At 53.6% G+C, this 24472-nt stretch overlaps 1 protein-coding gene across 7 annotated transcripts; it reads left to right on the forward strand.

The window, feature by feature from the left end:
* The first annotated feature begins 158 nt into the window (after window positions 1-158).
* Window positions 159-24041, forward strand: CAD (carbamoyl-phosphate synthetase 2, aspartate transcarbamylase, and dihydroorotase). 7 transcript variants are annotated; one of them, XM_037146670.2, is made up of 45 exons: window positions 159-380; window positions 640-779; window positions 2606-2735; window positions 4186-4328; window positions 4475-4616; window positions 4813-4984; window positions 5183-5368; window positions 5553-5665; window positions 6145-6290; window positions 6551-6682; window positions 6827-7060; window positions 7194-7415; window positions 7590-7778; window positions 8038-8162; window positions 8328-8458; window positions 11200-11312; window positions 11781-12025; window positions 12230-12476; window positions 12704-12802; window positions 12982-13206; window positions 13286-13468; window positions 13685-13903; window positions 14164-14331; window positions 15139-15321; window positions 15426-15530; window positions 15948-16187; window positions 16414-16495; window positions 16783-16949; window positions 17111-17275; window positions 17416-17547; window positions 17733-17934; window positions 18295-18485; window positions 18579-18719; window positions 18912-19013; window positions 19413-19509; window positions 19815-19874; window positions 20148-20192; window positions 20293-20465; window positions 20575-20649; window positions 21175-21387; window positions 21561-21686; window positions 21868-22023; window positions 22110-22211; window positions 22406-22500; window positions 22619-24041. In XM_037146670.2, exons 1-45 carry the CDS (start codon window positions 299-301, stop codon window positions 22719-22721), a joined length of 6741 nt encoding a protein of 2246 aa, XP_037002565.2. In that variant the 5' UTR covers window positions 159-298; the 3' UTR covers window positions 22722-24041. The 7 variants fall into 7 exon arrangements, with proteins under 7 accessions (XP_037002565.2, XP_037002566.2, XP_037002568.2 ...); XM_037146671.2 differs by having other exon boundaries at window positions 20296-20465; XM_037146673.2 differs by lacking the exon at window positions 19815-19874.
* Window positions 24042-24472: the final 431 nt, after the last annotated feature.

Consider the following 24472-nt stretch of genomic DNA (forward strand, 5'->3'; position numbering starts at 1 on the left):
GGAGGGTATCGGCTTTGTATTACCGGTGTCTCCGTGCATTGCACTGGGAAGGAAGGTGCCGCCTACTTCGTCGGCACCCTCGCCCCGCCTCTTTACGTGTCAGCCCCGCCCCTCACGCTGCAGGCTTCCCGCGCAGCCGCAGGCTCCCGCTACCCAGTGTGCCTGCGCTTTCCGCTGCGTAGGACCGCTAGCCACGTGTAGCCATCCTAGGCCCACAGGCTTCACGTGTGGTTCCATCAAAGGCAGAAACTTGCGGCGCTTCCAGCTCTGTTTTCCCACGTCTCTGAGCTCCGTTCCCATGGCGACCCTGGTGTTGGAGGATGGGCTGGTCCTGCGGGGCCAGGCCTTTGGGGCCGCTGTGTCTACTGCCGGAGAAGTGGGTAAGCAAGCCCGGTCCGGCTGCCGACTCCATCCCACTCTCTGCTGGCCCTCTCTGCCCAGCCTGCCCTGTCCAGACCCCGCCATTTTCCCGCCTGCACAATTCCCCCGCCCCCTTCCCCCAGCCTTTCGGCGCCGGGCCCCAGCCCAGCCCCTTTCATCTTTCACAGCCAAGGCAGCCTCCACTGGGGCATTTTCATCTCGTGGGGAGTGACTGAAGGGAGCCCTGCCTGAGCCCCCAGGCCTGCCTCTTTCTTGCAGTGTTTCAAACCGGCATGGTCGGCTACCCCGAGGCCCTGACTGATCCATCCTACAAAGCTCAGATCTTAGTGCTGACATATCCTCTGATCGGCAACTATGGCATCCCCCCAGATGAAGTGGATGAGTTCGGTCTCAGCAAGGTAGCCACGCCCGATGCTTTATCTATGTTCCTTTTAAATTAGTACCTGTTAATGAAGTGAAAACACTGACATTCCGCAAGGCACCCTGGAGTGGACAGAGATACCAAAGTTATAAAACAAGTGCTGTGCAGGGCTTGTTAAGGACCTTGAGAAGCACAGCAGCTGGAGGCTAAGCCCGAGTCTGGGCTTCCATCAGGAACCAGTGACAAAAAAGGAACCAGTTATGATTTTTTAGCAGCAGAGTCCTGTGAAGGGAGCAACGCTTTAAGGTTACATAGATCAGTGGGAAAGAGAATAGAGTCACACCCTCTCCAGTGACAGCAGGTTCCAGTTCAAACCAGTGAAATTGGTTATTATTTTCTAAACCTATTTTCCTTACCTTGCCTCATTTCCTCCCACTTGTCAATAAAGTTCTTACATCTAGATAAGAAAACTCAAGCTTCTTCCCACAGTGAGGTTTTCCATATCCCTCCTATCCTAGAAATTGTAAATTAGGTTGCCCTCTGAGAGTTCAAGCAATTAAAAAAACACACACACACACACACACAAGAAGGGAAGTCACCATAGCCTGGGTGGAATTTTTCTCAGACTTGCTTTCTCCTGACTCCAGGCTTACTAACCCTTTGTTATGAGTTTGCCTTCCACATGGGAGAGGTAACTCTAGGTAAGGGTCACACTTGTTACTCCTGGAAAGTACCATTCCTCATCACAAACCTATAAATACATGACATTCTACCTTATAATGCAGTATCTTAGTCAACATTTGTTGATCTCCAGCTTTAACTGGAAACACACTGACAAAATTGGTTTAATAAACCTGGAGAATTGAGGCCCTCTTAGAACTAGGGTAAGGCCTCCTAGAGCCACCAGAACCATGGATGCTTTTGTGGCACAAGTGTTGTAAACACACTTGTCCATGTGCAGAGAGTCCTGGACACAGGGTTCTACCAAACTGTTCTTCCAATCCCTAAATAACAATGTCAATATCCACCTTTCTTTAAATCTTCCATGAAGCAGATGTAATAGAATATGTCACTCCCTCCCACGTAAGTGACTTGTTTCTCTGTTTGGTTATTAAGTGCTTATCTGTTGGATGACAAATTTGTGTTACCTTTTTAAACTGTAATCCCCTATGAGGAGAAAGGGTATAATCCCTGGCTGGTATTATTCCCTGAACCTTTATTTTTATATAGTAAGATATTGTGCCTCTACCTGTCATACACTGTTTCTATCACACTCTGTAATAATGATTTTGTTTATTTACAAATTACCTTGTTAATTTTCATGCTCCCTAAGTAACAAATTAACACTGTGACTGTTAAGGACCTTGTCTTTTTTCATGCCCATTGTTCCTTCCCCAGCACTCAGTAAATGTTTATTGACTGCTACCAAGTGTCAGTCACCTTGATCTTGAGGAGCTCACAGTTGTGTGAGGAAGACACAAACACATTCATACCACCATGTAAATTGGAAGGACAATGGAAATGAAGTGAGCTTCGGAGAGCTCTAAGGAGGAGGCACAAGCTGCAGTGGGGTGAGGGGGGTGGCTTCACAGAAGGGGATTTGTGATCTCAGTTTTGGATAAAAGGAAAGGAAGGAAAAAGGAAGATCCATTAACAATTAGACACCCTGGGCCCATGTGTTCAGTCTTTCATGTGGGGGACAGCACTGCTGGTAAAGGGCAAAAGCATGAGGTTGGTGTGTTTAAGGAATGACAGTTCAGTGTGGTTGATGTGCCAGACAAGGGTCCATGCCATGCAAGGGAAAGATGACATAGGAAGATACATGGCCCTAGGCTCCTCACAATCTCTTCCTTCCATCAACAGTGGTTTGAATCCTCGGGGATCCATGTGGCTGGATTGGTGGTGGGAGAGTGTTGCCCCACACCCAGCCACTGGAGTGCCAGCCGCACCCTGCACGAGTGGCTGCAGCAGCATGGCATACCTGGCCTGCAAGGTACAGTGCAAACACGGGTGTTTGGGCAGAGTGCAGGTGCCTGGGTGAAAAGAGTCGAGCACATCTCTTTGCCCTGTTGGGACTTGACTCCAAAGTTGTGATAAAACAAATCTGATTAGAAGGTTTAGATTGGGGTCCGGGGCAAAGAACTGAGCTCTTGCTCACATGGGAAATTTGAAACATACAAAAAGAGAGAAATACATAATGAACCCCCAGCTTCTTTTAGCCACTGACTCAGGGCTATACTTACTATATCGCCACTACTCTAACCCCCAGATTATTTTGAAGCAAATATCAGACATTGTGTAATTTTATCCATAAACAGTTAAATATTAATGAAAAAAATCCTTTAAAAACATGGCTACAAGCCCTGACTAGTGTGGTTCAGATTGGGTGCCAGTCTGTGAATTGAAAGGTCACTGATTTGATTCACAGCCAGGGCACATGCCTGGGTTGCAGGCCAGGTTCCCCAGCTGTGGGGTGGTGAGAGGCAACCATGTATCTCTCACACATTGATGTTTCTCTCTTTCTCCTTCCCCTTCTCTCTAGAAAAGTAAATAAATAAAATCTCTTTAAAAAAACAACAAAACACCACATAACACACCTTTTTTAAAAAAATATTTATTTTTAGAGAAAGGGGAAGGAGAAAGAGAAACACTGACCAGTTACCTCTCACGTACCCCAACCCAGGGACCTGGCCTGGAACACAGGCATGTGCCCTGACCAGGAATCCAACTGGTGAACTTTTGGTTTGTAAGATGGCACCCAGCCCACTGAGCCACACCAGTTAGGGCAATATCATACCTTTAAAAAACTAACTGATTTCTTAATATCATCAAATATCTAGGCAGAGTTTAACATAGTCCCAGTTATCTGATTTTTTTACGGTTTACTTGAAACTGGATCTAAATATCCGTATATTACATTTAGTTATATCTTTTTTAATCTATGGGCCTTGTAACCTATTTGACAAAAACAGGTCAGTTTTTCTTTTCAGTGTTATTTAGTATGTTCTTTCTCTTTTTTTTTAAAAGATTTTATTTATTTATTTTTGGAGCAGAAGGAAGAGAAACATCAGTGGGTGGTTGCCTCTCATGGACCCCCAGCGGGGGACCTGTCCTGCAACCCAGACATGTGCCCTGTCTGGAAATTGAGCTGATGACCCTCTGGTTCGCAGGCTGGTGCTCAGTCCGCTGAGCCACACCAGCCAGGGCAGCATGTTCTTTTTCTAAACCGATAGATCTAGAGTCATGGTACAGTTCAGGTATAGGTATTTTTGGCAAGTGTACCTGATTGTAGTACCACTGTCACCAGGGTGGCCCAGGACTCTGGTGCCCACGGAATAGCTGTGTGTTGCTGAGGGCTGTGGGATGGGGTTCTCCTTGCAGTTTTAACCTCCCGTGTGACTGGGTTAGGGAGTGTGGTCTCTCAGAGCGTGCTGTTTCAACAGGAGTGGATACTCGGGAGCTGACTAAGAAGTTGCGAGAGCAAGGGTCTCTGCTGGGAAAGCTGGTCCAGGATGGGACGGAGCCTTTAGCCCTGCCATTTGTGGACCCCAATGCCCGCCCCCTGGTGCCAGAGGTCTCCATTGAGGTACAAAGCAGCATGGGAGACTGTTCTGCCCATAACTGGGGAGAGCACTTGAGGGAGACTCAGAAGAGGCTTCAAAGTGAAGGATTGGTGTGTGCATATCTGTCCCCACTGATCACAGCAGCCAACTGTCTCCCTGTATTTCCCAGGCACCACGGGTATTCAATGCAGGGGGTACCCCTCGGATCCTTGCTTTGGACTGTGGCCTCAAGTATAATCAGATCCGATGCTTGTGCCGGCGTGGGGCTGAGGTCACTGTGGTACCCTGGAACCACGCATTGGACAGCCAGGGTGAGTGGCTGGAGCCTCTGTAGGACCCCAGACAAACAGCACAGGTAGAAGATCTGTGCCTTGGTATAACTGCTAAAAGTCAACATGAGTCTCGGTGAAGACAATGGAGATAAGGGATTTTGCTTAAATGGAAAGGGCTTCAAGTGTGTCTCTAGTTGAATACTGGTTTTGATGGCCTCCTTCCTGCCCATTCCAGAATATGAGGGTCTCTTCCTGAGTAATGGCCCCGGCGACCCTGCTGCCTATCCCAGTGTGATATCTGCACTGAGCCGTGTCTTATCTGAGCCTAATCCCCGGCCTATCTTCGGGATCTGCCTGGGCCACCAGCTGTTGGCCTTAGCCATTGGGGCCAAGACTTACAAGATGAGGTAGGACTTACGGGAGAGGAAGGGCCAGCACTACTGATACAAGGGGTGGGGTGTCTGGGGAACAGGCACAGAGTCAGTGTTTACTAGTGCTGAGACAGCAGGAGCTGGTGAGAGTCCTGAGGTCAGTGAGAGTTGGGTTTGGTCCAGCGGTGAAGGAGGGTGAGAGGGGCCCGTGACTCGGCACGCTTCCATCTCCAGGTACGGGAACCGAGGCCATAACCAGCCCTGCTTGCTGGTGGGCTCCGGGCGCTGCTTTCTAACATCCCAGAATCATGGGTTTGCTGTGGAAACAGACTCACTGCCAGCGGGCTGGCTTCCTCTCTTCACCAACGCCAATGATCATTCCAACGAAGGCATTGTGCATGACCGCCTGCCCTTCTTCAGGTGAGTCTGGGTGCTTCTGGCAGGGTGGCTGCATGTGTCCAGCTCTGAAGCCCCCTGGGACTTGAAGATCAAAGAGTAAAACATAATAGTGGGGCCCCTTCATTGGTCCCTCTCCCCACCTCCAGGGCTGCCCATGCCCAAGCCAGTGATGAGGACAGGTTTTGTGACCTAGTCTCTTTGACAGTGTTCAGTTTCACCCAGAGCACCACGCTGGCCCTTCAGATATGGAGCTGCTTTTTGATATCTTTCTGGAAACAGTGAAAGAAGCCATAGCTGGAAACCCTGCGTGCCAGACAGGTAAGCACCTGGACTGTGGAGTGAAGAACGGCTGGCTCTAGGCTGGACGAACTGATACGTGTTTGGGAGGCTAAGGGGGTGGGTTGGGGAGGCAGCCAAACCACGATGATTTTCTTTAAGATGATTTACTGGTACTTCTACTGAAAGCAGCTCCTAAGTCATGATTCTGACTCTGCCACTCCCACTAGAGGCATGGCTTATTCTGGATTTTGCTGTAAAGTGAGGGGGTTAATCCAGATGATTTCTCCTAGATGTTTAGCTCTGACAGTGTATGACTTTTATTCTCTTAAATTATATTTATTGAGAGAGGAAGCGTGAGAGAGAGAAACATCAATTTGTTTCTCTTATTTATGCATTCAGTGGTTGATTCTTGACTGCCCTGACCAGGGAGGGAACCTGCAACCTTGGTGTGTTGGGATAATGCTCTAACCCACTGAGCTGTCCGGCCAGGGCGTCTGTGACTTTCTTTGTTTCCATAGTTCGAGAGCGACTAGCTGAGCACCTCTGTCCGCCTGGGACTCCCAGCCCAGGCTCTGGGCTTCCACCACCACGGAAGGTTCTGATCCTGGGCTCAGGGGGCCTCTCCATTGGCCAGGCTGGAGAGTTTGACTACTCAGGTTCACAGGTAGGTCATGTCCACCCACCCCTCTGGGTGTGTGAGCCTCAGGAATGGATAGAGTCTTAGGGAGAAAGCTATAAACATTGGTTGTGGAGAGAAAATGAAGGAGGCAGTGTGGGGAATATGCGGAAAGGTGAGGGGCTGAGGAATAGAAGTTGGTTGTTAGGGACTAAGTACCGGAAGGAAGAAGAGGAAGAGAGATGCCCGCCTGCGACTGCTTACAGTCTTGCTTCTGCAGCCGAGGCTGACGTGTTTCTGTCCCCTAGGCGATCAAGGCCCTGAAGGAGGAAAACATCCAGACGCTGCTGATCAACCCCAACATTGCCACAGTGCAGACCTCCCAGGGCCTGGCGGACAAGGTCTATTTCCTCCCCATAACACCTCACTACGTTACCCAGGTATGACTGGGTTAAGGCAGGGCTGAGGATGGAGCCCATGCTGGCGGGGGATCCAGTGGTCACACTGGGGTTTCTAAATGCCTTTCCTGCATTTCCAGACCCCAAGGTCTCAATGCCTGCTGCCCCCTCCCTCTTCCTCCGCAGGTGATCCGCAACGAACGCCCAGATGGCATACTACTGACCTTCGGGGGCCAGACAGCGCTGAACTGTGGTGTGGAGCTGACCAAGGCTGGGGTGCTGGCTCGGTACGGTGTCCGGGTCCTGGGCACACCCGTGGAGACCATTGAGCTGACTGAGGACCGGCGCGCCTTTGCCTCCAGGATGGCAGAGATTGGAGAGCATGTGGCCCCCAGTGAGGCAGCGAACTCCCTTGAACAGGTTTGAGAGGTGGTTAAAGGGAGGCAGAATGGTGTTGTTTTCTTTATATCGTACTTTCCCTGGGTCCACGTACCCTCTGTGCTGCAGGCAGTCAAAGCCTGACCGGTTGGTTCATCTCTTCTACTCACTGTAGGCCCAGGCAGCTGCCGAGCGACTGGGATACCCTGTGCTGGTGCGCGCGGCCTTTGCACTAGGTGGCCTGGGCTCTGGTTTTGCATCGAATAGGGAGGAGCTCTCTGCTCTCGTGGCCCCAGCTTTTGCCCATACCAGCCAAGTCCTGGTAGACAAGTCCCTGAAGGGATGGAAAGAGATCGAGTATGAGGTGGTGAGAGACGCCTACGGCAACTGTGTCACGGTGAGCAATGGAGATGGGGTGGGAGTGGTATCAGGTGGTATGACCTCTTGTAAGAGCAGAGGCCAGGGCTGAGACCTTGAGGGTTCAGTGTCCCTCAGACCCGGGGTTGGATGCAGCCTCCTGTCTCTCCTGACCCGCTTTGACACTGACCTTTGTGAGACCCTCCCTTTACAGGTGTGTAACATGGAGAACTTGGACCCGCTGGGCATCCACACTGGTGAGTCCATAGTGGTGGCTCCGAGCCAGACACTGAATGACAGAGAGTACCAGCTCCTGCGGCAGACGGCCATCAAGGTGACCCAGCACCTCGGAATTGTTGGGGAGTGCAATGTGCAGTATGCCTTGAACCCCGAGTCTGAGCAGGTGAGACTAGGTCCTGGGGTGAACATTCTGGCTGTTGGGCTTCCTACCGTAATTTTGAGGCCTCAAGGCCAAGAGGCCTTTTGGTGCCACAGACTTGAGAAGAAGCCAGCATTGTCTTTGGCAGGGTCGGGCCTTGGGTGGGGCGCTTTTGCTAGCTTCACTTTGGGAAGGGCTTTATTTGCTCGCCTCTTCTAAGGTCTATCCTAGGTGGGCCTTCTAGCCCAGTTACCCGGTGACCCTCTGTTCTCTCTCTTTGCAGTATTACATCATCGAAGTGAATGCTAGGCTCTCACGCAGCTCTGCGCTGGCCAGTAAGGCCACAGGCTATCCCCTGGCCTATGTGGCAGCCAAGCTGGCTTTGGGCATCCCTCTGCCTGATCTCAGGTACAAGGTTGGGGGAGAGATCGGGGAGGTAAAGAACACATTTATGGGCGGGGACTACACAGAGAACAAGCGGTCCGGATGTATAGAGATGGAGAGAGCTATCCGAAAGCTCACCCTTTATATCTTCTGTTCTGTCCTCTGGCACCCCCACTTGATGGCTCCCAGGAACTCGGTGACAGGGGGCACCGCAGCCTTTGAACCCAGCCTGGATTATTGCGTGGTGAAGATTCCTCGCTGGGACCTCAGCAAGTTCCTCCGTGTCAGCACAAAGATTGGAAGCTGCATGAAGAGTGTTGGTGAGAGACAAACCCCAAGAGATCCCCCCCTCCCCTGCCCCAGATCATCCCACGGGGCTCCCACTGGTCTCAAGAATCTAGAATGTCTTAGAGTTTGTTCCCTGGCATGACCTTTCAGCATCTGTAGCTGCAGCTTCTTGGGAACACAGTTTCTCAGAGCTAATAGGGACATTTCAAACTAGGATGGTAGTTCTTATTAGGAGTGGGGATCAAAGACATCTGGAAATCTATGTCAGAATACACACGCCACCTGCACGCCCAGATGGCAGGTCAGAATCTCTGGGTGGGGGTGGTGATAGCCTTCAAGGCGGTCTCATCACTCTCATTTTACTGTTGAGTGACCTAGGTGCCCACAAAAGGAAAGTGCTGTGGCCAAATAGAGCGCAGCGCCAAGAACTGAAAACTAGACCTGGTCACTAGTGCTCCTCTGTTACAGTGAGGCCAGTTCCATGAAACTCCACCCACAGCCCTTTGTGGCATTTTGCCCAGGGCCCTTGGGCTATTCACGGCAGCGACTGACTGGTTGTTTTCTTTGCTAGTTTAAATTCCGAAGCTTGGGACAGGCCACTTGGGGCAGACCGTGGCCACTGCCAACCCTCTAAACCCAAGTCAGCACAGCGGTGGGCGTTCTTAGCGTGTCTCCACCTCTCGGCACTTTCTGCTCTGGTCATGAAATGAGATTTTTTTTTTTAACTCAACATGTAAGATCAGAGCAGGATTTCAGAGATCTTTTTCATAAAAACAAGGAAATTCCGTAGGGAACAGTGAATGGGTGTAGGGGGCAGCCTTCAAACAGTGGTGCGTGCTGGAATTGAGTCAGCATGCTTCCTTATGGTGGTCTTTTAAGTTGCCTTTTTAAGTGGTCTTTTAGACTGTCCTCCTAACATTTCAGCTCCAACAAACACGTGGGTGACCGAAGTGCCGCCCGTGAAGGAAGAGAGTGTTTCTTATGCTCACATCTCCATTAAGAGCAGGAGTAGCCTTTAATTAAACAAGTTAAGTTTCGAGCGCAGATATTATTTCAGAATTTTTAGAAATCTCATAAGACTGTCAAGTTGTTCCATCTGGAGATGAATTTCTGTTATATGAAAATTGTAATAAACATAGGAATAAAGCCATGATGAAATTGTGGTGAAAAGAAGTGGATTGAAAGTAGGACAATCGAGAGATTGGATTCCTAGAGGAGACATGTCAGTGTTTTATTGTCTATTCAGGTATTCTTGGAACGTGATCTTTTATCACACAAGTAAGACACATCTATCATGGAGAAATTAGATGGTTTAACCAATCAGTCACCTGTCATCTTGTCACACGGAGACTAGTTTGGACGTATATAAGATTTTAGGGTGTATTTTAAAATATTTATTTATTTTTAGAGAGAGGGGAAGGGAAGGAGAAAGAGTGGGAGAGAAACATCAATGTGTCGTTGACTCTCATGTGTCCCCTACTGGGGACCTGGCCTGCAACCCAGGCATGTGCCCTGACTAGGAATTAAACCAGCAACCCTTTGCTTCACAGGCCCGTGCTCAATCCACTGAGCTACACCAGCCAGGGTGAATTTAGGGTTTTTTTTAGGCATGCAGGTGTGTTTGGGGTTTTTCTTTTACCCAAAATAAAAGCATTTATAATATAACCGCATTGCAAAAGAGTTAAAAGTCACTCATAATCTACTTCCTTAACACTACCATTAGCACCTTTGTGTGTTGTAACTTCTTTTTACAAAAGCAAATATTAGCATTGTCAATAAAAGATACAGTTGGTAAGAACTGCTCGAAGACCGTAGAGTAAGTTGCCAGATGTGAACACAACTTACGAGAGAGGAAATCAGTAAGCAAACTTGGGGGAGGCTCCTTCTTATTAGTAAATAGGAATCTAGGTAAATGAGATAGTATTTTCCCTTATTAGCAAAAAAAATGTTTCAAATGATTATATATACTTAGAAATTTGGTCAAACTTATACTTTGTATTATAAAGCTCAGACTTCTCTTGCAACACTTAGCAAGAGCCAGAAAATTTGTCTTATCCCTTATGTCTGCACTTCTGGAAATTTAGCCTTAGGAGCTAGTCCGAAGCACAGAAAATATCTCAGCCTCACTTAGAAGGATAAGCACTTCAAAGCTAAATGTCCTTTAGTAAGCTAGCAGTTAAATTGTGGTAAATCATGCAGAAATTAAACTGCCGATAATGTGGCCACAAAGCAATGTGGGGACATGCTTAGGAGGAGGAAGAGCGGGGTGGAACTGACATGTGCACTGTCATCTTGTGTGAAACCTACACATGACAGAGATCCGGGAAGAAATACTCCAAAGTGACAGTTACAGATGGGACTAGCTCTGGGTAGATTCAGTGAGTAGACAGGATCATCTTCCTATTATCCAGACTTTTTTGAAGTTTTAAGGGGTAAGTCAGATTCCAGATGGTGTCCTCACAATAGGAATAGAGCAAACCCAACACCTGGACAGCAGTCAGGGGTTGGGCCGCTGTGATCAACTGCACCATGTTCTGGTACCTGTGTGCCCGTTTGGGGCATTTTAATTCCACATTCACTAACAAACGAAATGTGAAAATTGTAGGGGGGAGAAGTGAAAGTTGAAGCTTTCTCATTAATGAAACACTATGAATCCACCACCATGGGACTGGACTTGAGAACCTCCTGGGGATTTGACTGCAAACCATGGACTTTCTGGGCAGCTCCCCTCTCCCAACACCAGATGCTCAGTCTTTACATCCCATATCTCCAGGTGAAGTCATGGGCATTGGACGTTCTTTCGAGGAGGCCTTCCAAAAGGCTCTGCGCATGGTGGATGAGAACTGTGTGGGCTTCGATCACACAGTAAAGCCAGTCAGCGACATGGTACGTGCCCCCCTCCTCCCGGCAACACTCCTGAAGTGGACCTTGCTACTCTCTCTCCCCAGCCCAAGAGCCTCTTAGCAGGAATAGTGGCAGCAGTCATTGCTGGATGACTATTCGTTGCATTTTCTCTTTGCTGAGAATGTTGTGCTGTCGTCTCAATTGTCCTTATATGAGGACAACGCATCATGAGACTTGCCTTTATGGATGAGGCAGCTGAGGCTCACTGAGGCTGTGGGACACACTCAGGGCCCCACAGGCAGCGAGAGGCAGAGCCAGGGTCAGTGTCCAGGCTTTCGCAGCTGCAGAGCCTCTGCTGCGGCCTGCAGTTTCCCTTTCTGAGATGATGACAGTCATGCTCTCAGGCTCTTTGAAGTGCTGACAATAGATTGGGAACATTTTGCTCACATGCTGCCATCTCCTACCTCTGCACAGTCCCTTGTCTCCATCTGTCTGCCCTCTCCCCATCAGGAGCTGGAGACTCCGACAGATAAGCGGATCTTTGTGGTGGCAGCTGCTCTGCGGGCTGGCTACTCGGTGGAGCGCCTGTACGAGCTCACACGCATCGACCGCTGGTTCCTGCACCGCATGAAGCGGATCGTTGCACACGCCCAGCTGCTGGAGCAGCACCGTGGACAGCCCCTGCCCCCATGCCTGCTGCACCAGGCCAAGCGTCTTGGCTTCTCAGACAAGCAGATTGCCCTCGCGGTTCTGAGGTGAGAGATGGCGGTGAGGGCCTTGGGCTGAGACACGTGGGGCAGTGAACTCGCCCTCGGAAAGGAGGGTGAGTGGGGGGCTTTGGAGGCCTCTGGCCTTCATCCCTAGTGTATCTTCTTCTGTGATCCCTGCCCTGGGGTCTTCTTCCCTTGCTCAGTTGTATCCTGCTCCCAGGGCCCATGTTTCTGCCCTTTCTTCTTTAGCACAGAGCTGGCCGTTCGAAAGCTGCGTCAGGAGCTAGGGATCTGCCCAGCGGTGAAACAGATAGACACAGTGGCAGCTGAGTGGCCAGCCCAGACAAATTACTTGTACCTGACGTACTGGAGCACCAGCCACGACCTCACCTTTCGAATGCCTCATGTCCTGGTCCTCGGCTCTGGCGTCTACCGTATCGGCTCCAGTGTTGAGTTCGACTGGTGTGCCGTGGGCTGCATCCAGCAGCTTCGAAAGGTCCAAGAGCCAGTCTTTCATGCTGTTTTCTCTGCTGTTCTGTTCAGCTGCAGAGAGTGCCTTCCACCCATGCTTAATCCTGGCACTTTCTGTGCATTGCTAGTCTTTGCATCTGTTGTGGGGCTTTGGGTTGGGGGCGGGGTCCCCTTCGCCTGTCTTGTGTCCCACCAAGGCACATGTCTCCTTTTCAACACCTTGGACCTACTACCGTCCCCTCTCTGTCGCAGATGGGGTATAAGACCATCATGGTGAACTACAACCCAGAGACAGTCAGCACTGACTATGATATGTGTGACCGACTCTACTTTGATGAGATTTCTTTTGAGGTGAGAGGGCTGACGGCTGCCCCTGAGCCCCAGTGGCTAGGATCAGGTGGGAGTAGCTGGCTGACCTAAGATTCTTAGGATGTGAGGGATATCCATGGAGGGTGAGGAGCAGTGGGCCAGAAGGCTGAGGTCCTTGCCCCTACTTGTCACCACCACTTGATTCTCGTCTTGCACTGTAGGTAGTGATGGACATCTACGAGCTGGAGAGCCCTGAAGGTGTGATCCTCTCCATGGGGGGGCAACTGCCCAACAACATGGCCATGGCTTTGCATCGGCAGCAGTGCCGGGTGCTAGGCACTTCCCCTGAAGCCATCGACTCAGCCGAGAACCGTTTCAAGTTCTCCCGGCTACTCGACACCATCGGTATCAGCCAGCCTCAATGGAGGGAACTCAGTGACCTGGAGGTGGGCTGGGCCCTGGTGGGAGGCTGGAGGATGTCTCTGGGGAGTGTGACCAATCTAACTAAGTTCCCTGTGCCCTTAGTCCGCTCGCCAGTTCTGCCAGAGTGTGGGGTACCCCTGCGTGGTGCGCCCCTCCTATGTGCTGAGTGGTGCTGCCATGAATGTGGCCTACTCCGATGGGGACCTGGAGCGCTTCCTGAGCAGTGCAGCAGCTGTCTCCAAGGAGCATCCTGTGGTCATTTCCAAGTTCATCCAGGAGGCCAAGGTAGGAGGCTGCAGACCAAGACATCTCCGAGGGCAGCCTCCCAGCCCTAGAGGAGGCCCTTCCTGTTCAGGTCCTACAGAAATCCGTAGGCAGAATGAGCTGGGAAGGATGGGTTGTACCGGTGCTCTTGAAGGAAGGGACCACCCTGGGGCAAGTGGCAGAAGAAAAAAGGCCCTTGCCCTGCATTACATCACTCTGCACACTGCCCTTCACTAGGAGATTGACGTGGATGCTGTGGCCTGTGATGGTGTGGTGGTGGCCATTGCCATCTCTGAGCATGTGGAGAACGCAGGTGTGCATTCAGGGGATGCCACACTGGTGACCCCACCACAAGACATCACTGCCAAAACACTGGAGCGGATCCAAACTATCGTGCACGCTGTGGGCCAGGAGCTACAGGTCACAGGACCCTTCAATCTGCAGCTCATTGCCAAGGTAGGAAGGGACTAAAGGGCCACAATGCCTCCTCATTCTGTGCTGGCCCCAGTGCCAGGAAGCCCTGCACTTTCCTGCCCTCATGGAAATCAGCAGGCAGGCTGGAGGGACAGGGTTACAGCCAGGGCCTGCGATGTTGGCAGGGATTTTTACCTGGTTGGTTCCATCCAGAACAGTGAGCGAGGGGAGGAGCTCAGGTCCAGGAGGTGGTATCTGCAAGCCCAACCTGCAGAAGGCCTTACCCATCCCCTCTGCTCCAGGACGACCAGCTGAAAGTCATTGAGTGCAACGTGCGTGTCTCTCGCTCCTTTCCCTTCGTCTCCAAGACACTGGGTGTCGACCTAGTCGCCTTAGCCACACGGGTCATCATGGGGGAAGAGGTGGAGCCTGTGGGGCTCATGACCGGCTCTGGAGTTGTGGGGGTCAAGGTAAGGAGGTTCAAAACCCTGAGGTTCGAGGTTAGCAGCAGGGACACAGTAGGACGGATAGCAGCTGGACAGAGTTCCCTCACCACACAGGTTGCCAGTCAGGGTGTCAGTGTGACATTGACCGCCGGCTGACCCTAGCTCGACTCTGAGAGCAGTGAGGAGGCCTTGTCCCTCTGCACAAATGTCTGACCTCCGGGCGTCTCTGGGCCACACTGGAAGAAGAAGAGTTGTCCAGGGCCACCCATTAAATACATTGTGACACGTAATCACAAAAAAAACCTCATAATGTTTTAAGGAAACTTATGACTGTGTCGGGCCACTTTCACGGCCATCCTGGGCTGCATGTGGCCTGTGGGCCACAGGTTGGACACCCCTGGAAGAGTTACACTCTTGAAATGAGAGGCAAGAGAAGTTGCGTCCAAAAACATCTTGATAATAGAACAGCCTGTAATAAACCTATATAGTGGAGATATAAACAAAACGCTAATAAAGGAGTTTAGAGATAGCAGGTGCCACTTCCAAAAAGGGTGACCTGGGAAGATGCGAGAGGAGAGGTGGCATTTGAATTAGGCCTTGAAGGGTGGGCAGGATGTTTGAGTTGCAGAGCTTGTTGAGGAGCTGTCCCAAGGCCAGGGAATAGCCGAAGGAAGGCCTGGGAGCGTTGAGGGAGCAGCTGGCTGGTGGGCATCGGGCATGCGTAGAACAGCAGCAGCAGGGCAGGACCAAGGAGAGGAGGTGGGGCTGCCTCTCCCACTGCGGGAGGCGGGTCCCTCACACCTCGGCCTCTCCCACATCCTGCTCCCTCAGGTGCCCCAGTTCTCGTTCTCCCGCCTGGCGGGTGCTGACGTGGTGCTGGGCGTGGAAATGACCAGCACTGGGGAGGTGGCTGGCTTTGGGGAGAGCCGCTGTGAGGCCTACCTCAAGGCCATGCTAAGCACCGGCTTTAAGATCCCCAAGAAGAACATCTTGCTGACCATTGGCAGCTACAAGGTACAGCGTCCAAGGGGGGGCACCCAGAGAGATGGGGGCAGCTGGCCTGACCTTGGAGTGGAGGCGGGAGAAACACAACTTCATCCTCCTTCTGCTTGGTCCAGAACAAAAGTGAGCTGCTCCCGACCGTGCGGCTGCTGGAGAGCCTGGGCTACAGCCTCTACGCCAGCCTGGGCACCGCTGACTTCTACACAGAGCACGGCGTCAAGGTAGGGGGGCGACTCGGCCCGCCCTGCACTACCTCCTTCCAGGGTTCAAAAGCACCAAAGAATTCTCCCTCTTCCTGTGCTTTTGTTGTTAATTAGACAAAGCATGTCTATTCTGTGCAGGGAAAGTAGAATATGCAGCAAAGCATTCTGGTAAATTCTCTTCCAGAATTTGGTCTCTGTGTGTGTGGGTGGGGGTCTCATACTGCACAGAGTCCTTGGTGGTTACCAAGTTTAGAGATATCTTTCCTGTTCCAAGATATCTTTTGTATTCCAAGAAATAGACTCTGCCACTAGCAAGTAGAGGCAGCCCATGTCCCCGCCCTGTGGGCCCTCAGTCTTCTCCTCATGGGCTCCTGGGCCACCGCCCCTCCTTTCAGGCTGGGCTTCCTGACCCCTGGCCTTGTCTCTGGGCCACAGGTGACAGCTGTTGACTGGCACTTTGAGGAGGCAGTGGATGGGGAGTGCCCACCACAGCGAAGCATCTTGGAGCAGCTGGCTGAGAATCACTTTGAGCTTGTGATAAACCTGTCAATGCGTGGCGCTGGGGGCCGCCGTCTCTCTTCCTTTGTCACCAAGGGCTACCGCACCCGACGTCTGGCTGCTGACTTCTCCGTGCCCCTCATCATTGATATCAAATGCACCAAACTGTTTGTGGAGGTGACTGAGATCTGGCACAGGAGGGAGACAGCCAGTGTTAATGGGGGAGGAGGGAGGAGTGAGCAGGCCATGCAACTGGGAGACCTCGGTGTGAAGCAGCCACACTAATAAGCAAGCTCTCTGGCTGCAGAAAGAGAGGGAGGCACTGGGTTTGTGGGAAAGCCCTCCCTCCTTACACCTCCCAGGATGCCCTAATGTCAGAGCTGACCACGGTTTCTGTCTGCAGGCCCTGGGTCAGATCGGGCCAGCCCCGCCTATGAAGGTGCATGTTGACTGCATGACCTCCCAGAAGCTTGTGCGGCTACCTGGTAAGTCAGCTCCTGGGAGAACCTGGCTCTACACAGTGGTACAGCTGGCACAGAGACCCCGGTGTGGCGAGCGTGGCTGTGGGCCCATGCCCTGCCCTGGGCTGTGTAGAGCGTGGAGGCCCCAGAGGTTTTGTCCCTCTGAGCCCTGTTGTTCCTCCATCCGGGTGCCCTTGACTGAGGAACCTTGCACCTCCCACTTATATTTTCCTTTCACCTCAACTCACCTCCTTGATGGCCTTCATGTCCCTGAATCTTCCTCTGATCTTCCCGCCGCCACGCTCTCCCAGGGTTGATTGATGTCCACGTGCACCTGCGGGAGCCAGGTGGCACACACAAGGAGGACTTTGCCTCAGGCACAGCTGCTGCTCTGGCTGGCGGCATCACCATGGTGTGTGCCATGCCTAATACCCGGCCCCCCATCATCGACGCCCCTGCCCTGGCCCTGGCCCAAAAGGTGAGCCTTTGCACTCCTGCTCCGTGGTAATCCATGTGTCCCCACCGGCCTCCACCACCTCCCTGAACCCCACTCCCTCTGCCCCTGCCCAGGGGCCCAGGCCACTGGTGCCAGGCTGGCACAGATGCCGATGGGCCCTGTGTCATGTGTCTTCTCTCCAGCTGGCAGAGGCTGGTGCCCGCTGTGACTTTGCCTTATTCCTTGGAGCTTCGTCGGAAAACGCAGGGACCCTGGGTGCTGTAGCGGGGTCTGCTGCAGGGCTGAAGCTCTACCTCAATGAGACCTTCTCTGAGCTGCGGCTGGACAGTGTGGCCCAGTGGATGGAGGTAGGGAGTGGGCATGTGGGAGGAGGCGGCCAGCCAGTCGCAGCAGCTGGGCTGACCAGCGGCAAGGAGCCACGAGGGCTCTGATAGGCACAGAGAATCGACGGCTCTGCACGCTCCCTGACAGCGCTTTCTGCCCGCAGCACTTCGAGACCTGGCCTTGCCACCTCCCCATTGTGGCCCACGCAGAGCGGCAGAGTGTGGCCGCCATCCTCATGGTGGCTCAGCTGACCCAGCGCTCAGTGCACATCTGTCACGTGGCACGGAAGGAAGAGGTGAGCTGCACCAGAAGTCCCAGGGCCCTGTTGCTTTCCTAGTCACCCCAGGAGGTCAGGGGAGTCCCTAGGAGCAGTGGCAGATTGGGCGAACCTAGAGCCAGAGCCCTTGGCTTTCTGGCTGTGGGGGCTTCGTGGGGCAGGGCATAGAAGCACGCCTCTAGCTCTCCCCGCTCTCTCCCCAGATCCTGCTGATTAAAGCTGCAAAGGCACGAGGGCTGCCAGTGACCTGCGAGGTGGCGCCCCACCACCTGTTCCTGAGCCGTGATGACCTGGAACGCCTGGGGCCTGGGAAGGGGGAGGTCCGGCCTGAGCTTGGCTCCCGCCAGGACGTGGAAGCCCTGTGGGAGAACATGGCTGTCATCGACTGCTTTGCCTCAGATCACGGTGAGAGGGTCCACAGTGTACCTCCCCTGCCCATCAGGGCCTGTGCCTCCAGTTCAGGGGATCTGGGCCAGGACCCTAGCTCCGTGAAGATTGGGACTTGACCTGTATAGCTCCCCAGCTTTTATGTTGCCTGGTCTGTGATAGGTGGTCAATAAATGTTCATTGGAAGAACGAATGAGCAAAATTGTAAAGGAGAGAATACGGGTAAAGAGTGTGGCCCCAGAATATGGCAATAGTCCCTTTTTCCCTATTTTCTGATTCCCAGAAATCAGTGTTTGAGAGTAAGGGGCAGTCCCGGTGGTCGCTGTGACTTCCCGGATGTGGGGTGATTGGTGCTGAGGGTGATGCTCTTTCTCCCAGCCCCCCATACATTGGAGGAGAAGTGCGGACTCCAGCCGCCCCCTGGCTTCCCTGGGCTTGAGACCATGCTGCCCTTGCTGCTGACGGCTGTGAGCGAGGGCCGGCTCAGTCTGGACGACCTGCTGCAGCGCCTGCACCACAACCCCCGGCGGATCTTTCACCTGCCCCCGCAAGAGGACACCTATGTGGAGGTTTGGGGGTAGCCCAGAGGGGGGGGACTCTCTGTCCCGTGGTTTCTTCTGTCTGTACAGCCTTGCCCTAACATAACCCATGACTCTGGACAGGTGGATCTGGAGCATGAGTGGACAGTCCCCAGCCACATGCCCTTCTCCAAGGCCCACTGGACACCCTTTGAGGGGCAGAAGGTGAAAGGCACCATTCGACGTGTGGTCCTGCGAGGAGAGGTTGCCTATATTGATGGGCAGGTGTGTGTGGCCTGCACCCAACCCCACTTGTGTCATTTTCATCCCACCACAGCCTGTCCGCGTGGCCACTGTGCTCTCCCACTGCCCTCTCCATGTGTGGGCACAGCTCCCCCAGGGCATTTTTCTCCTTGCTTCACATTTCTTCACAGTCCCAGCCCAGCGCTCTCCTCACTCCCCTGCTCCTGTCTACAGGTTCTGGTGCCCCCGGGCTATGGACAGGATGTGCGCAAGTGGCCTCAGGGAGCTGTTCCCCAGCTCACGCCCTCTGCGCCTGCCGCCGGCGAGGTCACCACGGTACACACATTGCTTGGGGCTGGGGTGGGAGTGTTGGGAGTTGCAACCAGGGACAGGCTGAGGGCATAAATGTTTTCATTGGTGGTTCAGGAGCAGAAGGCTCTGCACTTGACCATTAAAATCCCTACTGCCCACCTCTCTGTCTCCTAGGAGGTTACCTCTGGGAAACACAAGCCCATTAATCCAACCAGAGCCCTAGCTAGGGCCTGTCATGGGGCTAGCACACAGCTCTGGAAGGCCAGCGTGTCTGTCCCTGTTGGGGACAGCATAGTGATAAGGGGCGGTGACAGAGAATGGAGTTCATTTGCCCAGGGAGCAGTCTGGCTTTTCGTGATGGGTGAATTTGACAAGGGGTCAGGTTGGTGTTTTCAAAACACCAGACCAATGTTTTCTGTCCAGACACCGGAAAGGCCCCGCCGAGGCATCCCAGGGCTTCCTGACGGCCGGTTCCACCTGCCACCCCGGATCCACCGAGCCTCCGACCCAGGTCTGCCCGGTAAGAGAGCATCGTCCTGTTACTCGGAGGGTGGGCCACCTGGACTTAGAGATGTGCAGGGACAGGCTCCTCTCTGCCCACCCCCCACAGTGTCCTGGATGGACCAGGGTTAGGGGCTTAGTGGCCTAGGAACTGATCCGGGCCCCACTCTCCCAGCACCTCCTCTTTGTCCACCTTCCTTGTCCTTCCTGCCATCCCCACACCCTCGTCTGACCCCCTTTACCCGCCTGTGCCTGAGTCTGTCTGCCCTGTGTAAGGTAGGCGCCCCCAGCCTCCTCTCACAGGCCGTTTCTTGTTGTGGGCAGCTGCATTCCTGCGCCCGGGAGCTGGGATCCCACGGGGCAGCAGAGCATGGGCTAATCCAGGTGGTCCGTTGATGTGAGCCTGGCCGTTCCCCCTTTTGCCACCTGGGAGGGCCCAGGGAGGGGAGCACTGCTCACACACAACAACCCCCATGGGAAATCATGTGTGTGTCCCCGGAGCTGCTAGTACTTCCTGCTCTCCTCTAACCTGCTAGAGCTACTGTGGTGTGAGTCGGTTTAACAGACACTGTGATTCAGTCTTGGGGGAATGGGGCTCTTCGTGGACCTCGGCTGCAGGCTTACATCTGTCCGTTCGTTCCCTTGCCCTATTTGCAGTTGACGAGCCGAAGGAAAAGGCATCCCGGAAGGCAGCTGAGCCAGGTGAGAGACTCCCCCACGACACGCCCTCACCTCGGGGTCTCTGATCCGGCTTGGGGAGGAGGAGCCCTCTGACCCGCCTCTTCTGCCCGGTCCCTCCCAGCAGAGTTGGTGGGAACCCTTGATGGCACCTGCTACCCTCCACAACCAGTGCCTAGACAGGCGTCGCCCCAGAACCTGGGGCCCCCTGGCCTGCTGCACCCCCAGACCTCACCCCTGCTGCACTCATTAGTGGGCCAACATATCCTGTCTGTCCAGCAGTTCACCAAGGATCAGGTGCCTAGGGGAGGAAGGGTGGGAACACCCAGAGCTCTGAGGATCTGGCAGGTTGGGGCTAGGACCTCTGGGGGCCTGTCCTTTCCAGCTGACTCGGGATCTTTCTTAGATGTCTCACCTCTTCAATGTGGCACACACGCTGCGTATGATGGTGCAGAAGGAGCGGAGCCTCGACATCCTCAAGGTCAGGGCCAGGGCTGTGAGCTGAGAATCCCAGCCTGTCAGCAGGGCCTCTTGCCCCCACCATAAACCCCTTGCGTGAGTCCGAACCTCCCACTGTAACTTCAGCTTCTGTGCTGTGGAAGGGCCTGATGCTCTGGGTCCCCCATGTCTGTCTGTCTGTCCTCCTATCAACATGCAGCTGACTCACAAAGCCTTGAGCAGCAGCCCACTCACCTGGTCATTGGGTGTGTGTGGGCACATTCAAGGGAGAAGGCTGGGGTCTTCCCTTTTCTCCCAGAGAGTGTGTGTCTCACTCAGACACCTAGTAATGGCCTTTTGGAGCAGAGCCTTTAGCTTTGAGTGACACAGACGGTGGAAATTCAGTTCATGGCGGGGTTTTGGGGGAAAGGATTCTCTCAGCTTCCCTCTCATGTAAGTGGAGGGTTGGGGAAGGAAGGCCAGCAGTAGCCGGTGGGTCCTCCAAGATTCGTGCGCGCGCGCGCACACACACACACACACACACACGTTGAATCTTGTCCACTCCTAGGGGAAGGTGATGGCCTCCATGTTCTACGAGGTGAGCACGAGGACCAGCAGCTCTTTTGCAGCCGCCATGGCCCGGCTGGGGGGCGCTGTACTCAGCTTCTCGGAAGCCACATCCTCTGTCCAAAAGGGTGAATCCCTGGCTGACTCCGTGCAGACCATGAGCTGCTATGCCGATGTCGTGGTGCTTCGGCACCCCCAGCCCGGAGCAGTGGAGGTGAGGCTGACCTGTGCACCTGTGCCAGGGACCTGAGGGTCCCTTCTGCTGACACTTCCTGTGACTGCAAGTCTCATATTGGGTCAGATGGGTGGGGGGACCCAGGGAGAGTGAGACTGAGGTAGGGAGGTACAAAAGACAAGATTCTCCTTCCTTGTGCCCCCCTCCCATAGCTGGCAGCCAAGCACTGCCGGAGGCCAGTGATCAATGCTGGGGACGGGGTGGGAGAGCATCCCACCCAGGCCCTGCTGGACATCTTCACCATTCGGGAGGAGCTGGGGACTGTCAACGGCATGACGGTGAGGGCCATGGCCTGCCCAGGGAATGTCTGGTGAGGGAGGTAGCTGGGAATTAGTTCCTTTATGCCTGGTCACATTGCACCAAGGAGGCCTGCGTCCTGGTGCTAAGGCCAAAAGCTCTGAAATGGAAAGTGGGGTGCTCAGTCTGGGGGTCTTCTTGGTGACTGAGGTCCTCCCCTAGATCACAATGGTGGGAGACCTGAAGCATGGACGCACAGTGCATTCCCTGGCTTGCCTGCTCACCCAGTACCGTGTCAGCCTGCGCTACGTGGCACCTCCCAGCCTGCGCATGCCACCCAGTGTGTGGACCTTCGTGGCCTCCCGTGGCACCAAGCAGGTGAGATCCTGGAAGGCCATGGGGGACATGGGTCAGGCAGGCAGAACCTGGTGCTGCACTCACCCTGCCTTGGCTTCACCCTTCAGGAGGAGTTTGAGAGCATCGAGGAGGCGCTGCCTGACACCGATGTGCTCTACATGACGCGGATCCAGAAAGAGCGCTTTGGCTCCGCCCAGGAGTACGAGGCTGTGAGTGCCAGGCATCTGGGGCTGTTGGGCATCAGGACTGGAGGCCAGGCAGACTGGGCCCCTGGAGCTTGGTCAGGGTCCCTTGGTTGTGGTAACGTCATGTGGGTGTGGAGGGGACCTTGGGGGAACCCAAGCTCATGTCTGTATGGCCACCCTTGCCTTGGGGTGCTGACGGGCCCCTGTCTGCTTCACAGTGTTTTGGCCAGTTCATCCTCACTCCCCACATCATGACCCGGGCCAAGAAGAAGATGGTGGTGATGCACCCAATGCCCCGAGTCAATGAGATAAGGTGACAGACATCATCAGAATTGAGGATGCACGGGGTGGGGTGGGGCTGGCTGTGGGAGGGCTTTCAGTCCTGGTTGGCCATTATGAGCATCATGGTAACTCTTCTCCTCCTCTCGCAGTGTGGAGGTGGACTCGGACCCCCGCGCAGCCTACTTCCGCCAGGCCGAGAACGGCATGTACATTCGCATGGCTCTGTTAGCCACTGTGCTGGGCCGCTTCTAAGTCCCAGCTCCTCCGCCTCAGGCCCAGCCACTGGGCGCGGAATCCAGTGCCCCCCACGGGGGCAGCACACTCAGTAATAGATGTTCTGGGGCATGTGGGTAGCTCACAGGCTCATAGGTACACACCTGCAGACCATACTTTGGGCACTGGGCAGGACTTGAGCTCTCCAGCATGAGTGCCGGCCCGTCTCCCGGTTGTACCTTGACTCTGTACAGTTTTTCTACTGACTTAATAAATAGCTTAGCTGCCTCTAGTTCCTGCTTCACTGCAGTTCTGGCTTCAGCAGAGTGTGCTAAGTGCAATAAGCAGATCTTTCTTCTAGAAAATGAGAACTGGCAGGCTCTTGTTCTGGCCAGGGCTGAGCAGCCGAGCTCAGCATTGTTATAGTCGTGGCCCTTTGGGGCTCCGAGCAGGAACAAGCTGTTCTGCTGGTGCTCTCTGTCCTGAGCTACGCTGATAGGTGTCCAGCCCTCCTGCCTCAATTAAGTTACACTTTCAAGTTCTGGTGTGACTCATGGCAAAAGGAAGGCTGAGCAGCTGGATCCTGACTGGTGAGGTTTGTTACCCTGTAGGCCTTTTCTCTCCTCTGGTTAGTCCTCTCCCTCAGTCAACGAGGCAGCCACTGTGTCCTCCCAACTTTGCCTTGGAGTTAAGCTGCCACTACTGCCAGGAGCCCTTCCTACCTGTTATCCCTGGGAGCGTCTCCCTGACACTGGACTTTTCAGACGGGGCTGGGGGCAGGTACCATGTAGGGCTGAGGAGCACTTTGGCTCGGGACATCTGGGGTAGGGAACTGGAATAGCTCATGCATCTGCCAGTTAGGGCTTCCGTGGATCATTCAAGGTGTGCTGTTCCAGACCATGAACTTCAGCAGCATCAGAGACATTTATTGATCCAACAGACTTCAACTTAGCACCCTCTGGGTACAAGCATCATATCATGTGCAAAGGAAGTACAAGGATGAGCAAACTAGCTCCCCACCTCATTTCGGAAGCTTCAGCTGTGAGGCATCAGCGACTCGACGGGGCACGTTTGCACACGGCGGTCCAGATTGCTCCAGCATTGTCTGGGAAGAGCCTCCTTCGAGCAAAGTGCTGTGAGCATGTTACAGCGATGGGAAAAGGAAGAGGAGCTCATTTTTGAAAGTGTGAGCACGAACTTAACACTTAATCTTATGCCAACTTCCCAACCATTTTGCAAATGCAGAAACTGGCTTGGAAAAGTTGCCGGGTGGCTTACCCAGTAACAGCTAGAATCATAATCATACACAGGACTGCTTCAAACCCATCTTTCTATTAAAATAAAAAGAACCAGCCCTGACTGGTGTGGCTCAGTTGGTTGGGCACCATCTTGCAAAGCAAAAGGTTGCCAGTTTGATTCCTGGTCAAGGCACATGCCTGGGTTGTGGATTAGGTCCTGGGGTTGGCATGTGCGAGAAGTATGTTTTTCTCCTCTCTCTCCCTCCTTCCTCTCACTAAAAATAAATAAGTCTGTTTAAAAAAAAAAAAAGGCAGTGGGAGAGACAAGCCACACATGTATAACCAACTGGAGAACAAGTCTACCGTGTCTGGGGAGCTAGTTCTCAGAAAAGAGCGGCACAGACCTGGAGTCAGGAAGGCCCGAGCTGGGGTATGAGCAGGTGCCCGAGGAAGGGGCATGCTGTGGCAGGTGGGTGGGAGGAGGATGGAGAAATTTGGAGCGTGGCTTGAACACAGGAGTGGTGGATCCGAGCGTGCAGCATAGTGGGGAGA

This window comes from Artibeus jamaicensis, unplaced genomic scaffold (genome assembly GCF_021234435.1).
Source record: "Artibeus jamaicensis isolate MK-2021 breed Jamaican fruit bat unplaced genomic scaffold, CSHL_Jam_final contig_465, whole genome shotgun sequence".
NCBI classification, from domain to species: Eukaryota; Metazoa; Chordata; class Mammalia; order Chiroptera; family Phyllostomidae; genus Artibeus; species Artibeus jamaicensis.

Bases quoted from the DNA above. Each gene is read 5' to 3' on its own strand.
- CAD (XM_037146670.2), top strand. From the start codon at position 299: ATGGCGACCCTGGTGTTGGAGGATGGGCTGGTCCTGCGGGGCCAGGCC. The intron at 8,163-8,327 runs GTACAAGGTTGG...GATGGCTCCCAG, and splicing joins ATCCCTCTGCCTGATCTCAG to GAACTCGGTGACAGGGGGCA. The intron at 20,466-20,574 runs GTGCCTAGGGGA...GATCTTTCTTAG, and splicing joins AGCAGTTCACCAAGGATCAG to ATGTCTCACCTCTTCAATGT.